We start from the raw sequence: 14,802 nt of genomic DNA on the forward strand, positions 1-14,802 counted from the left end.
AGACGGCACAGTGCAGAAGTCCCGGTGGTGTGAGGCTGACAGGCAGCAATCTTCCCAATAAAGCAGAACGACAACCCTGCCGCAGAGGCTGCTGGTACTGGTTCCAGTCCAGTTTCAGTGCGGGCAGCTGGGAGCAACTTCTCCCAGCTCTGAATGGCACCAGTGTCTTTCGTTGCAGCACGGGCAGCTCAGGTGCAGCTTTGAGGCTCAGTGCTTGGTGCTGTGGCCACCAGGTACCGGGCAGCTCCTGGAGAGCCCTGGCTTTTGTCCCCTCCTCAGGGCTGTTAGAGGGGCCAGCATGTGAGTTGCCACTCACCTGACCCGTGGTGGCTTTTCTGGGTATCATTTTGGATCAGCTGTCTTAGTAAGAACAATCTAAAATGCAGAAGTGAGGACCAAAACCGGACAGGTCCAGCATTCAGTAAACAGGCGTTAGGATGAGGGGTGTGTATATGTGTGTGTGTGTGTGTGTGTGTGCGTGTGCATGTACAATTTCACACACAAAGCTCATGGACACGACCACAGGACATGAAGTAAAGGATGCCATATCACAAGCGAAACCAAAAATAAGTCCCAAGTTGCTTCCAGCATCCCTGCAGGCTGAGCCTGCCATTTCTGAACTTTTGGGTGGAAGGCACAGCCCCAAGGGCGGGGGTGAAACACAGCACAGAGAAACTTCACAGCGTTTTCCAGCCCTGCCTGGGAGGAAAGGGGGAGAATAAGGTCCTGAATGAGCTGATGTGAAGCTGCCTATGGATAGGGGTATATATGTGACCGTTAGCATGTGTGTATGTGTGTGTGCATATATACACGTGTGCATATATACACATGCACAGACACGTGCACACATACATCCCACTCGGGGCATTCTGCCCCGCTCCTCCCGCTGCCTGCCCGGTTTATTACTGCCACCGCATCTCATGCTAATTAAGAGAGATGTGTAAAATTGGAGCTCTCCCAGTTTGGGGAGAGAGGATGTTTGGAGCTGTTGCTCCAACCAGGTCATGACCGAGCCGGGCCCCAGTCCTGCCATGTGGACCACCAGGTAGCCTGAATGTGCCACGTCCAGAGCATCCCTGATGGCAATGGTAGTGAGCGGGATACAGCTCTGCTCTGCTGCCGGTGCCTGATCTGCCACCCAAGGATGGAGGGATAAAGGCAGATCTCATTTGGGGAAGGACTGGAGCAGCTGCTATTGCAGGGTTTAAAGAAGAAAACCCCCAAAAGACAGGGGGACCCTTAAAGGCACACAGGGATTTGTTACAAAGCTGGGGACATTGCTAGCAGTGAGGAGGAGGGGGTGCCTTTCCAGAACTGCAGACCATTTTTATTCTGAGCTTTGTCATTCGGGTCTGTTGGGGGGCGGGGGGCGGATCTTCCTCTAACTGCTGTGGGCAAACAACATTTGCAAGGGAATTATTCCACATGAGCGAAAGGCTTGCGGGAGTTGTCTCCCTGTCAGACATCAGTGCAGTCCCCGTTAGTGTATCTTGCCCACTTGGAGGAATTATGGTAAATCCTGAGCAAAGGGGCTGTTTGCAAAGAGAAAGGGGGGGGAAGCCCTCTTATGTAAGTTTTATACCAGATCATAGCTTTACCCTTGCCTCCAGCAAAGCGAATGTCACACGCTAGCAAGGTGCACTCCCAGCTCAGACATCTTCATGAGCTACTCCAGCTTCCTGCCCTTCCCCTGGCTTTTCTAAACCTGATGCAGAAAGGCTTTTCGAGGCTCTTCAGCACCACAGAAGCCTGATGAAGGCAGACCTGCGTCTCGGTGCAGCAGGGAGGGCCAGCAGCAGCCGCGCAGGGCCGTGAGGATACCTGGACAGGAGCATCCAGGGAGCAGCAGAGGCTGGAACAGGATGGGGACAGGCTCAAGCCTGTGGGAGGGCATTTCTGGGCAGTTCTTTGGTGACTCTTCAGCGCTTGCCTGTTGCTGATTCAAAAGAGAGACCAAGCAGTTTCCTTCACTTGCCATGTTTGGTTACAAGCAGCTGCTTACACCGCTTGACATCTGTCCCAGCCTTGGGTGGCTCAAGCCGTCATTCAAATGACCATACTGGGATGCTCCTGCCGGCTGGGTAATGCTCCAGAGTGCTACACCATGACACACACTCCAGTTCTCAGTGGGAACGAGCTGGAGTCCTGGGCTGTTTCTGTCCCTCCTGCATGGAAATACCTTGTAACACATACCTTATTCCTGCCGTGACTTTACCAAAACGCTGGCTCACAAAAATGCTTTGTGTGGCTGAGGGCATCCTAATAGCAAGAATAATTTTTTTTTCTGTAAACCAGTTCAATTCCAGGCTGGAGAGATGGAAGGAAAAGTTGCTTCAGATGGGAGGGGTGGGATTATGTGAAATACGGTTTTATTCACATTGTAAAAAGAAGCAGTTCAAAGTTAGGAAATGTCAGGATTCGGAGCAGCACGTCATCTGCCCTGGGTTGGAGTCCTGACTGATAGGATCACATGCTGTATTTTCATAAATTGCCTCATTCAGTGCACCAGCTAAATGGTGCTCAGGGAGTGAAGCAGGGGGCTGTTAATTTTTTTTTTTTTTTGTACCGCAAAGTGCGTGCCTGTTTTATTTGCTTACTGCCTGCCATCCAAGCCCTGCAGGCAATACATCATTATTCATTGTCTTGTGGTGTTCTGAAGACATTCGCTGCTACAGTTGCCTTGTAGCTCATGATAGAGAATTTATGCTACTGATGAGGCAAGAGGCAGTGGTTATTTTCCCTGCTTTTGAAGGGAAAACAGACTTCCCCTTTAGCCACATGGGGAAGGAGCAGCAGGTGCAGGACCAGAGCTTGGGGCCTCTTGGCTCTCGGTGCCACTCAGTCCTCGAGACCGTACCAGTTTGCTGGCTAAGCTGCCAGCATTTTGGAAAACAGCTGTGAGTGCTCAGCAGTTCTGCAAAATGGCCCCTAGGGTCTCATGTTGGGCACCCGCAAAATTAGGAATGTACAGGCTGTGGCCATCTGCCAAAACCGCGGTTTAATATTTCACGCTGACCTTATAAAAATAGCTTTATTTATTACAACATCCTCATTGTTAGCTTGAGTATCATGTGTCCTTTGCACTGAGTATGGGACAGGGTCCTGTGAAAAAAAGAAATAGTACTTGCTTGGATAAGCAAAGGCTGTGTTGTAACACACACACGCAAGTGGCTGAATTAAGGCTGTATAGGTATTAACTCACATTTGAGTGCTTGGCTTTGCAAGCCAAATGGCATATTTTATCATATGGCAATTTTTTTTTTTTTAAAAAGAAAATGACACTTTCTTGATTCTTTCTTTATGAATGGGAAAACAAGAGACTTTCCATTATTTAGACGCTGCAACGCCTCACGCCCATCAGAGGAAGGACTGAGACCTACATTTACAGTGGGGCCATGCAAGTCTGAACTTCATGACTGACTGCAAGCAAAGGCTGTTACTTTGAAGGCAGGTCCTGCTACTACTCTCCTCCTCACTCCAAGGAGGTTGGGGAACTTTCTTCCCCATGGACTATGCCCTCACACAAGGAATAAAAAAGTTGGACCACATACTGAGTCTGGAGAAGAGCTGTTGGAAGCAACTTGGCTTAGCACTCATCACTTGGGCTCTTTCCACTCTTGGTGAGGCTCTTCACTGCTGATGCTCCCCAAAGCAGGGTGTGCTGCTGCTGTGATTCTGCTGTGAGGTGCTTTGTGTGGGGGCAGAGGAGCTGAAGGTGGGCCCTGCTCTCTGCACTGCTTGCATTTCGTGATTTTGAAGGGATGTGAATGTTGCCATGACCATGTCTCTTCTGTGGCTGCAGACACTCCAGAAAACTAAAGTCACATCAAATCTGAAGACCTTCCCTAGCCTCAGCAAGCTCTGCAGCATGGGGCTCTGATGTGTGTGCTAACCCAGATGCATCCGAAGTTCCTGGCTGGAGCTCTGGGTTGTGAGAGCTGTCACCACATGTTGTTGAGCTATGAGCAATGTTCCCAGCTTGTAAAGAGTGTAAGTGTGGCCCAGAGATCCTCAGGCACCCCCGGAGCTGCAGGCAGCAGTTTTTGTGTGGACTTTGCAGGGATGCCCCTTTTGGATGCCCTGGCAAGGTGATGGGGAGCAATGGGGAAGGGGAAGAAGAGCTTCAGGCTTTCTCTAACAGGCAGCACCACTGACCTCGTGCCACAGTGGCAACCAAGTGAAACAGATCTATACAAGTCACTAAGGGAGAAAAAAGAAATCAGCAAAAGGTCTCCTTCAGAGTTCAGTTTAAATGCATCGTGTGCGAACAATGAGAGCCAGCCTTTCCTTGGGAGGTTTGCCAGGAGCTGTGTGCGTGCTGGGTCACTGATCCCCTTACGATAAGAGCAGAGAGGATTTTTACTGCTGGCATGCTGTGTGCTGCCCCACTGCTGCACGTGCATGGATAATCCCTGCCCCTGTGAACATGCCCGGGGCACAGGCTTGTGAAGTGAGATGGTAGTGAAGTTCTTCCTTCATCCCATCGTGTTTTCTACCTCCTCTCCCTCCTCCTGCTCCAACTGCCGAAGTGGCAAGCCACTATCCTTGCAGCCGGTGTCTGATTCTGAGAGGCCGGCCGCGAGGGAAGCACAGCCAAGGTGCTGGGTGAGGAAGAGGGGAGGGATTCTCACTCAGCAGCTTAGGTGGCAGCAGTTCTCCATCACTTTGGCTTCTCCACCAGGAGCAAAAGTAACCAGTGTCAAGCACTAGGAAGGCTGGTAAGCTTGGGGTCCCAGCTTATTTCAGAATACAGGCTATGAAAAAAGGCAAACCCAGTTCTTGGGCTAATGCAGACATGAATGATGGCAAACAAGCAGGTGTGGGACATTTTGTGTGCACGGGATCACCCAGGCTTGCAGAAGCTCACCCGATTCTAGGAACGAGGAAGCACAAGGAGAAAAGCTTATGGCTGAAGTGCCTTGGCCCCCATCAGATATAACAGGGTTTTTTTGGTATTGATCCAGAAGCCCCTTGATTTGACAGTCTGGCCTAGCACTACAGGGACAGTACTGTGAACTGAGAGCTTATATTGATTGAAAAAACTTATATTTTCCTATCTTGCTGCTAAATTATATTTTCCTATCTTGCTGCATCTACTACTCTGCATGTAAATGTATCTCTCACCTCAGACAGGCTGGCACCTTCTCTGTTAGAGATCTGCTGCATACTTTGACCCTAACTGGAACAGGTTGCCCAGAGAGGTTGTTGAGGCCCCATCCCTGGAGGTGCTCAAGGCCAGGCTGGACGTGGCCCTGGGCAACCTGGTCTGGTGGGAGGTGTCCCTGCCCATGGCAGGGAGGTTGGAACTCGATGATCTTCAAGGTCCTTTCCAACCTAAACCATTCTATGGTTCTATGATTCTAATAAGGGACCCAGGGAAGGTACTGGGTCATGTCAAAATTTCTGAGCCCTCAGAAAATCCTTCACAAATATGGGCCCGTACATACCTTCCTTCTTGAACACCACTTGAATAAAACCAAGAGATTACTTTGGGATCTTGAGCACCATCCAACTAAGAAGTGTGGAAAATACCTGTGTGTTGTGTGGGGACAGGGGTGAGGACTACAGAAATAGGATTCTCCCACCAAGCCTCCTTCTCTGCCCGGAGCCTTTCCCTGGGGTGTGCCATCCATCCACACCCATGGGGTAGGCTTGGCAGGAAGAGGGGGAGAAGCATTTTAAATGCCAGTAAGCTGGAGGATGCTCGTGGGATGCAAAGCAGGAGCTGGGAGCAGAAGGGTGACTCCCTCAGACCTGCTGGGTCGGGAGCAGCTGCAGTCCTTCTGTCAAGGGGCTGAGTGCAAGGATTAAGGGCCTGACCATGGGATTAACCCCTGCAGGAAATTAAAGTTGTAGAGAAGGCTCTTCTCTCCACAGCTGAGAGAAAGAGAAAAACGGGGATCTGGATTAGAATTGGCAGGGCTGGTGACAAGCCACCACCCACAGCCAACTGTTCCCAGCTGGATCAGAAAATGTTATCTCAGTCTTGATGTAGAACCCCCCTCCACATCTCACTTGGTTACCAATTTTTGCCAACAGCGTGAGAAGAACAAAAACATCACTCTGTGGCAAGAAAAAGAGGAGGAAACTGGGTAGCTGGCTCACGTGTCCCTCCTCTAAGCCCCTCTCCCACTCCCTCACCCGCTTCCCTTCTCAGCTGCCTCCGTTTTGCACGGAGGAAACATGCACGTGGTCTGTCGCATTCAATAATACTCGGAGAAGATGCTGGCACACACATGGCTGCATTTCTTCCTGTCAACTGCCCCCTCAGCTCTCCTCCTGCTGCTGCTCTGGGCCTCCTCCATATGCCGCACTCTCGCTGTGCTGGGACTTTCCTGTCACTCCCGTGTTGGATATCCTGGTCTCCCCACCTGCTTCCACAGCTTCCCAAGGAATCCCACTTCTCCATAGCAATCTGGGTCTTTCCCATCAGTGCTACCGGCCCTGGCTCCCCTTTGGATGTTCTGTGCTTTCTCAAAGGGCCTGATGAGGCCTGATGCCCTTGGTATTTCCAGCCCCTCCGACATCTCCAAGTCTCATTACAGTGCATTGGGTCAGGCAGGCTTGGGATGCAAATAATGTTTCCTGGTTAAGGCACAGCATGAGGAATCAAGAAAACTGGCTTTTCTCCTGATTTTGCCACAGGCCTGTCAGGAGACTTTGGGAAAGCCTGGCCAGAATTCCTTTACTCTGTGTAACATTGATAAGCCCTACAAATCATCTCTGCAGGACAGGAGAGCATTTACAAGCCCAAGTAATCCAGTGCAAGCACTGCACTTGGCAGCTTCGAAAATCCGGAGTGGGGAACTGATGTGGGCTCTCATGATGAAATATCAAAAGCTCAGCAGCTGAAATTTCAGACAGCCAAACTCAGCAGCCATTTTTACCTCTATCATAGTTTTCCCCTCCATAAAATGGGGATAAAGTTGGTATTTCTTGGAGGGGCTTGGGGAGGAAACATTTTAACACCAATCACATTTGCATTTCAGAGGTGCCTACACATTGCCGTTCCAAAGATCAGAAGCTTTTTGACCTCTTCACATCCCAGAGAATAGGGTGAAGATTTTATTCCCACCAAATCAGGAATGTGGCAGAGTCCCTTACAATACCAACTGGGTTTTGCACGCTTTCTACTTACTTTACAGCTTTCTGTACAAGGTGTTTTGCTTAGCTGTGATTGATCACTGCAAGTCTGATGGCACTGTTTCTTCTGCAGCTGGGTTTCTAGTGTGAATTTAAAATGTGCTTTCCATTGATTGTGACAACACAACACTAACGAATCCTGAACACATGTGTTAATAAATCAGCAAGTGCTGGAAATGAAGCCCCCAGCTATTTAGCTTAGAAGCTCACTGGGGCAGCAACACACACTGTATGTTTCTACAGCGCTGCTGAGCTTGGATCCCACCTTGGGGTGCTTGTGCAGTCCAAAGAGACAATAAATAAGGAGCAGCACCTGAGACAACGTGACCTCTTGTGGTCAGTAATTTATATGACTGACTTAAGTGTGTTGGGGGACCAACAATGGGCATCATCTCCATGCCATCTAAACCCACTTGTGGTACTGTCAGGAGCATGATTCCTCACTAGGACTCATCAGCCAGTTTACTTCACCATCTTCTAGTTGCTGTAATCAGACCACATGGCTGACATGTATCCCTGCCCTCTGTGTGCTGACTCTTGCCCCTCAAGGGCTGATGAAGGAACAGACACAGAACAACATACTTTAGTCACTGGACGCTGGGATACCACTGTCACCCTCCATTATGGGGTGACGGTAATAAACCAGGAATCCTAAAAGCAACAAGGAAAGGGGAGGAGAAAAGATAATCTCCTTAAAGCATCCTCCATGCCCTCCCTCACCCTGCTGCTTTTCTGACAAAGGCTAAAGCAATTCAGCATTGGAAAGGGGAGAGGGACTTTGCCACCATTCGTCAAAGAGAGTGTGGGGGAGGGATGAATGTCTGCCTGTACTTCCTGATAATTTATTGCTGGCATCTGTTGCAGCCTCTGTTACCTACCCTTTTGTAATATAGGTCACCCACATGCCCTGCCAATGCTCGTAAGCCAGGCTGTTAACGGAGTCTGATCCCTGAGCCATGATCCAAGGGTTAGTGCAACGGACTGGGAGAGATAATCAGGCACAGAGGTTGCTGGGCTCTGTTTCTGACTGCAACTCATCCTAGTTACACAGTCACCTGTCTCTCTAGCCTCAGTGTCCCCGTCTGGAAAATGGGATAGCTTTATCCACCTACCTAGAGCAGAAGCACTACTGGCTACGACCTCAGCCTTACTTCTGGGAGTCATTAAATACAAAATAACAACAACAACACCTACAGCCATGGTAAGAACCATTCATAGAGCAGATGGAAAGCTTTGGATAGAAGGTGTCACAGAATTGGGAAGTGTTACTAAAACAGTATGTGGATGCAGTAAACTGAAACCCTCCCCACCCTCACAGTGTGCTCCTTGGGACCCAACTTAAGGAAGCTAAGGCTTTAGAGCCATACTGCAGAGGTTACTGGTGTCTGGGCAGGGAGAAGGGAAGCACAAGACAGCGAGAGTGCCTCCTGTAGCTTTTTGTCATTACAATCTCCTCAGCACTGCCCCCCCCCAGCAGTAAAGTTCCCTGTTCAAGCTAATTAGGGGAATCCTCATTACAGAGTCCTCTAGAGTCTGACAGCAGGCCAAATGTCCAAGTGGCACTTCAGCTCAGTGTATTTTTGGCCACTGGAGCCCATGGGCCAGAAATGGATGATTTCATTCCATTGCTTTGAGCTGAAACTAAAAAAGTTGTCTTTTACTGTCCTATATCAAACGGCAAGAAGAAAAGGACATCACCAGCCCCACAGGCTACTTTGTTCATTTTTCCAGAAATTTGTCTGGAAAAGAGATTCAACTCGAAGCATGTGGAAGAGAGCTCTGGACACCGTGTCCCATGGATCACAAGGCATTTAGCTGACATGTTGCTCCAGGGAGAACGAACTAGGTAGTTAGCCTGGAAGAAGACTAATGCCTGGTTTATGGAGCCCTGGGGTGGCTTCATAGCATTCAGAGCTCCAGCAATGCTGATCAGCTTTGGGTCCCCAAACCCAGGCAATGCCACACTAGTTCAGAATGGATGGCACGGTGCCTCTTCTTTCGGGCTGGGGGCATGTGGGGGGGCACTCCTAGGTCTGGCAGAGTCCTCGCTGCTGGAAAAGTCCCTGGCTGTCAGGCTGAAAGCAGCCAGACAGATGTGATGGTGCTCTGGAGAGCCTTGAGGTGTGGGCAGGTGCTAGTTGCCCCAAAACTAGGGGGTTCCCAGTGCTGTGTTGGCAGGGAGCACAGCTGGCCCGGTGCTCGCCAGAGCGGAAGGAACCTCTCGGGCCACAGTAAAATAGCTAATTAAGTAAGAATTCAAGACAAGTCAGAGAAAACCTTTAAGAAAGAAACTCTCAAAATTTCTCTCTGCCTCCTTGGTCTCTCCTGGCTGCAGAATATTAATTACTAAGGGTCTAGCGTGCTTATGGGCAATAGATGCGTGGGAGAAACTGGGTTTTTCTGGATCCTTGGAATTTAAATTTCTCCATAAACATGGAGGTATAAATGCAGAAGCTCATTGGCCCTTGCACTTCAGCAGTCACAAACCTCTACCTATTCCAAGTCTACTGCTCTGCCACCTGAGCCTGTTATGCTTGAAAAGTAGGCAGTTTTGTGCAAGACATGGATGTTGATAAATGTGGGTCACAGAAAAGTCCCCAGTACATATGCAAGCTCAACTCTGTGCATACATTTGTAAATGTAAGCTAGATTGGTGACTATATCTGCATATGTAGATGAAGACAGCTGCTTTTAAGTCTTAGAAACATGTGTATGAGTGCACAAAGGGTGGCTGCTATCTATGGGGTGGGGAGTGCCGGGTTTATGTGACATGCTTTTAAAATAATCTTGGGTTTATCAAGGCGCCTCCATCTTTGTGTGTGTTGCAGCGCAGGAGACAGCATTAAAGCCTGAACAGGTGTTAATCATCATGCACTGTAATAAATTCTAAACATAGGGAAAGGGCTTATTTATAAACGGCTGCTCCTCCCACCCTGCACCCTGTGCTTGAGCCTTGGCGCTGCCTGAGAGGAAGAGGAACACGCGAGGTACCAGAAACCAGTACACAAGCTGGACTTGCCCTGCCAGAGCAGGAGTTAGGGGTAGAAACCCTGACCCTATGACCACCACCCTTGCGCCCGGGTACGCTGGTTCCGCTCCAGCCCCGCACTGTCGCCTGGGGATGGTGTGGCTGAACTGCAGAGAGCAGCAAGAGGAATGGGGGGGACACCAGCCCACTGCCTGAGTGGGGACCTGGGCTGGGGGGAGACCACAGAGGGAAGCCGTGTCACAAGGCACCCAAAGAAGATTTTTTTTTTTTTTAAAGCTTAGCCCCCCTGATTGGAGCCAAGCCAGCTGATACAGATGGGGTGTTACAAAACAGAGCCAAAAGGCAAGAGCGCAAAGAACAGAGCTATCTATAACCCTGACAAAGTTAGATGGAGTGAAGGTGGGGAAGAGGGGAAGACAGAGCACGGCAGGCAGCCCCTGATGCTGAGAGCAAGGACGCGATCATTCGGCAACGGGATTTGGAGCTGATCAACTCCCGCTATCCAGCAGGCAGATAAGGCTCTGTGGCTGTCAGCTTAACTCTGCCGTTTATTCCTGTGCTGTAGGCAGTTAAATAGAGCACACGGAAAGCCTGCTGCCGGGGAGTGAAAGTCAAGGAGGGAGAGGGAAGGAAGAGGCTGTAATTGGGCAGTGGCCGGGGAATCGGGTGGAAGTGGCTGTGGGCAGAGCCCCTCCAGGTAAGTGCTTGTGGCTTTTCATCCTCCTTCTCGATACAGACAGCCGGGGACAGGAGACTTCAGGGGTGGCATCTAGGACAGAGACACTGATATGGGGGAGGCTGAAAGTCTCCTTCCGAGCCAGGGTGAGTGCAAGCACTGAATGAGGACAGCTATTTGTTGCAGCTTCTCCTTCAGCAGGGACTGCAGGGCAAGGGCTCCAGCTTGGTTTGGGGAGTGGGGGGCTGCAGCGGGTGGAGGGTGGATTGATTTTGGTGACATAAGAGGTATTCATCTATTTGATGCATTAGCATTTGGGTAAATGATCTAAATAGCCTTGCAAAACGTACTAGTCCAGGCACTGAACCTGCTCATCTTTTTCATCAAGATGCTAATTTAAATATTTCCTGGTGGTTTACATTCCTATATAAAATAAATCAGTCCTGGGAGCCTGGGGGATGGGGAGCAGCTGGCACGTGTGTGGGGAGAGTGTCCCAGTGGGAGCGCAGCGCCCAGCTAAAATAACGTCTGTGGATGTTGTCAGAGCCCCTCAGAGGGGATGGAGGAGGGTTTATTTCTGTACCCTGGTTGAAATGTGTCCATCTAACTGCTGCTGTGACTGTGGGTGGCACATCAGAGAGCAAGCAGGGGGACAGGAGGGTGCATGGTGTTTCCCCTTTTCCTGCTTGCCTGTATCCAAAAGGGAAGCGGGAGGGAAGGAGGAACCTGTTGTCAGTCACTTATTGTCAGGGGAGAGTTTATGGTCTTTGGGTTTCTAATTAGACTGAGCATTTTTCCTTCTTCTAATTAAGATGTAATTCCTCTCTTTTCAACACTCCCACTCAGTCTCCCCCGCCCCAGGTCCTCCCTTCTCCTCCAAGGCTCGCTCGCTCTTCAGATCCTGCAGTTGCTGCAGTGTGAAATCCCCAAGCTGGAGCTGTGCTCTGCTCAGCCCTGCTCTAGCCACCACATCCATTTTACCTTGCAACAGAAAGGAAGCACTGGTGGGAAATACGGGGAGCGGGGCGAGAAGCGGCTTGGCAGCCGCTGGTGCCCAGACCTCCGTGATCCTGAGCCACACGTCAGGGAGAGGATGCACAGGTGGTAGGAGCCTGCGTGGCGGCGAGAGGGAATGAGCTGGAGTCTGCTGCCCTGGCAGGGTCACCTCAGCAATTCATCAGGTTAACCTTGAGCATGAAGCTAATGTAGCTACTGTAGCAGGCTATTCAAGCACAGCCTTGTTTCTTCGGCACTTAGGTGCATCGGGCCTTATTTCTGCACCGCGAAGTTCAAAGTGAATTAATGTTGCGCTTTTGTCATGCTGCGCCTCCTGAAACATCGTCCCTCTCTCCTCCAAAATGGAGCTGATGTCTCAAAGGCAAAACTCTAGCTGGGGAGGGGAAAGGACAACACTAAGCCCACCCTCGTGTCCTGCGCCCAGGGAACCGAACCCCACCTCCTCTGCTCTGCTCTCCTCCTCCAGGACCTGGCAGGCAGGCTACAAGGTCATTCCTCATCCCTTTGGGGCCGAGTGCCAGGCTGGCTGGTGGATGTGAAGGCACGCTGGAGAAGACAACAATGCTGCCTACAACTGCTGGCCACCGGTGGAGGAGCAGGTTCCTCATGAGGTGGCAAGAGGCTTGTCGTAAGTAATGCCTACTCAGGTACTAAGTACGATGATCCTGTTTGTCAAGGGAGTGGAAAAAAAATAGGTCACATCAGGGTTAAGAACAGGGGAGAGGGACAGCTAAGAATGGAGATGTTTGAACTAAATCCTGATTCCTTTAGAGGCCAGGCTAGCTGGGAGGGAGAGCGAGACTCGAAAGCTGAAGATGGGCTTAAAGTGGGACAGCGAGTGATGATTGCTTCTGAATTCCAGTGGGCCTGGCAGGTGAGAAACAGCGAGACAAATACCACCACACAAAGATCCACCCTGAACATTTCTCAGAGCAGCATCCTGTAAGCTGCAGACTCCTCTCTGTGGTAGGGGTTTATAAGTAGGCTGCTGAGCAAGGCTCCCAGCTCTTCATGGCAGAAGTCATGACAGATTTTAGAAGGGAATGTAGGATGTGAATACAAAATTCTCCTACCGGGCACTGCCACATGCAGTGAAAATCAAGGAGTACATAAAGAAGATCTCTTCTAAATTAAATTGTAAAAGTTCAGCCTGTGCATCTTCCCAGTGGACTAGGGCATTTGCTACAGTAGCCCTGAGTGCAGAGCAGAGACTGCTGGGGCGATGTGGAAGCCCCACATCGGGGAATGTACATGCACTTCAGAGAAGCATCTAGGGACTGCAGCAGAGGAAAAGGAGCACCTGGAGTGTGTCCACCACTACTGCATGCCCAGGCAGCTGAGCAGGTCTGTGGTTTCCTGCCCTCCTGATCAAATTTGGGTGTACCACTATAAGAAGCTGAGGGAACTGTTTCCTTCTCCAGAAAACAGGCATCTTTGTAATCCATCCTCACAGACTAGACTGCCATATAAATTATTTATACTGAATGCTACTGAGTCTTGACTTAATCTGATATTCCTGGATCAGCTTTCTGCCATCTACTAGAGTCACCAAACACCCCACAAAGTAACTTCATCCTCCCCTAACACAAAAACACATATTACTCATCCTTCTGTAGGGCTGGAAGACAGCTTCAAGTTCTGTCCATTGCTTCCCTGCCTCTCTTTCCTGTAAAGCTGCATCCTAACCAGTGCGATGAATTCGTTGGTCTCAGCTCACATCCTGGTGGCTGTATCTCTTGCAGGGACTGACAATGAAATCAGACCACCTCCTCTCTGTGATTTTTAGTAAAATATTTCCAAGAGCACAAAGCAATATATGAGTAACAAAAAGACATTTTTGGCACATCTTACATGGCTGCAGAAACTTGGCATCAATCCAGTTCCTGAACATAACCACAGCCAACTGCCTGAGACTTTGTTCCTACTAGCCACTGTCAGCATACACACTGGTGGAACCCCACAGCCACCCAGTCGGGGTCAGTGGTGGGTAGGTATTTTGAGAGATAAGCCCTGAACAGAATGCCACCTGTATAGCATTACACACGGTCTGCTCTTGCCTTTCTCAGTGTACAAAGAAGCTAAGTGTTATCTCATCATCACAGCTGTCAATCTATTATTAATACTGTACTTTTGTTAAGCATCCAGGAAAAGACGGGGTCACTTGAGTGACTCATGGCTCTCTCCCTTCTCCACTCCAGCTCCCATTCTTTTAATTCTCTCCCTACAACAAGAGCGCGATGTATTCTGAAGGGAATTCAATATCAGACAGTGCCTGCACTGTGCCAGTCCAGAGGCTATGATCTGCTTTCATGGCAATCTTTGCTGTTGATCCCAACCTTTGCATGACAAGAATGCACAGAGGTGCTCAGAATAAAGATCTCTCTTGTATTTCACCATAAGGATCCATAATTATCATTAAAAGAGCACACAGATTGTCATGGCCTCAGCTGATGTTCACCTGAGATCTCAACTGTAGGACAGAAAAAAAATCTTGAAGGACTTGTGAAAGACAGACGAAATAAAAAAGAGCTAAGACACTCTCTCTGAACACTTAGCCCTTGGTCCTTAACAAAGTCATATAGCTTAGGATTCAAACTGTGTAGTTCTCCTTAGGCTACCAGTCCACAAATCTGCCAATTCTCACAAGGATTGCCGGGAAGACAAAAAGGCCCTATGCAGGATGACGGGGTTTGAGTAGGAAGGCAGCATCACTGCCAGAAACCAAGTCGATATAAAAGAAATGGGCTATGGGTGAGACTAAACTCTAGGGAGAGTGGCACGAGGGAAGAGAGGAAACACGTGGCTGACTGCAGAGCTGCTCCAGGCAGAGCTTCTCCAGGGCATGGGTCTCCACTGGCTCCCTGTCCTGTGGCAGTCCTTTCACAATTCCCTTGGGGTTAAGAAACAAAACACCTGCTTGTTGGTTCTTTGGAAAAAAGCAGGACAGAAGAATCTGGTTTCCAGTCCAGGAAAGAGT

General features: G+C 49.7%; 2 protein-coding genes across 2 annotated transcripts in view; one reads left to right on the forward strand and one right to left on the reverse strand.

Moving 5' to 3' along the window:
* CACNA2D4 (calcium channel, voltage-dependent, alpha 2/delta subunit 4) overlaps window positions 1-14,802 on the reverse strand; it is a 132,522-nt gene that overhangs the window by 31,886 nt on the left and 85,834 nt on the right. The window lies entirely within an intron of this gene.
* Window positions 10,807-14,802, forward strand: part of LRTM2 (leucine-rich repeats and transmembrane domains 2) — an 8,630-nt gene continuing 4,634 nt past the window's right edge. Inside the window, exons 1-2 of the mRNA XM_009879631.1 lie at window positions 10,807-10,829; window positions 12,292-12,453. Coding sequence (XP_009877933.1) covers window positions 12,387-12,453 — 67 coding nt within the window. The 5' untranslated portion in view covers window positions 10,807-10,829; window positions 12,292-12,386. The remainder of the gene's footprint in view (window positions 10,830-12,291; window positions 12,454-14,802) is intronic.

This window comes from Charadrius vociferus, unplaced genomic scaffold (assembly GCF_000708025.1).
Source record: "Charadrius vociferus isolate BGI_N301 unplaced genomic scaffold, ASM70802v2 scaffold90, whole genome shotgun sequence".
NCBI classification, from domain to species: domain Eukaryota; kingdom Metazoa; phylum Chordata; class Aves; order Charadriiformes; family Charadriidae; genus Charadrius; species Charadrius vociferus.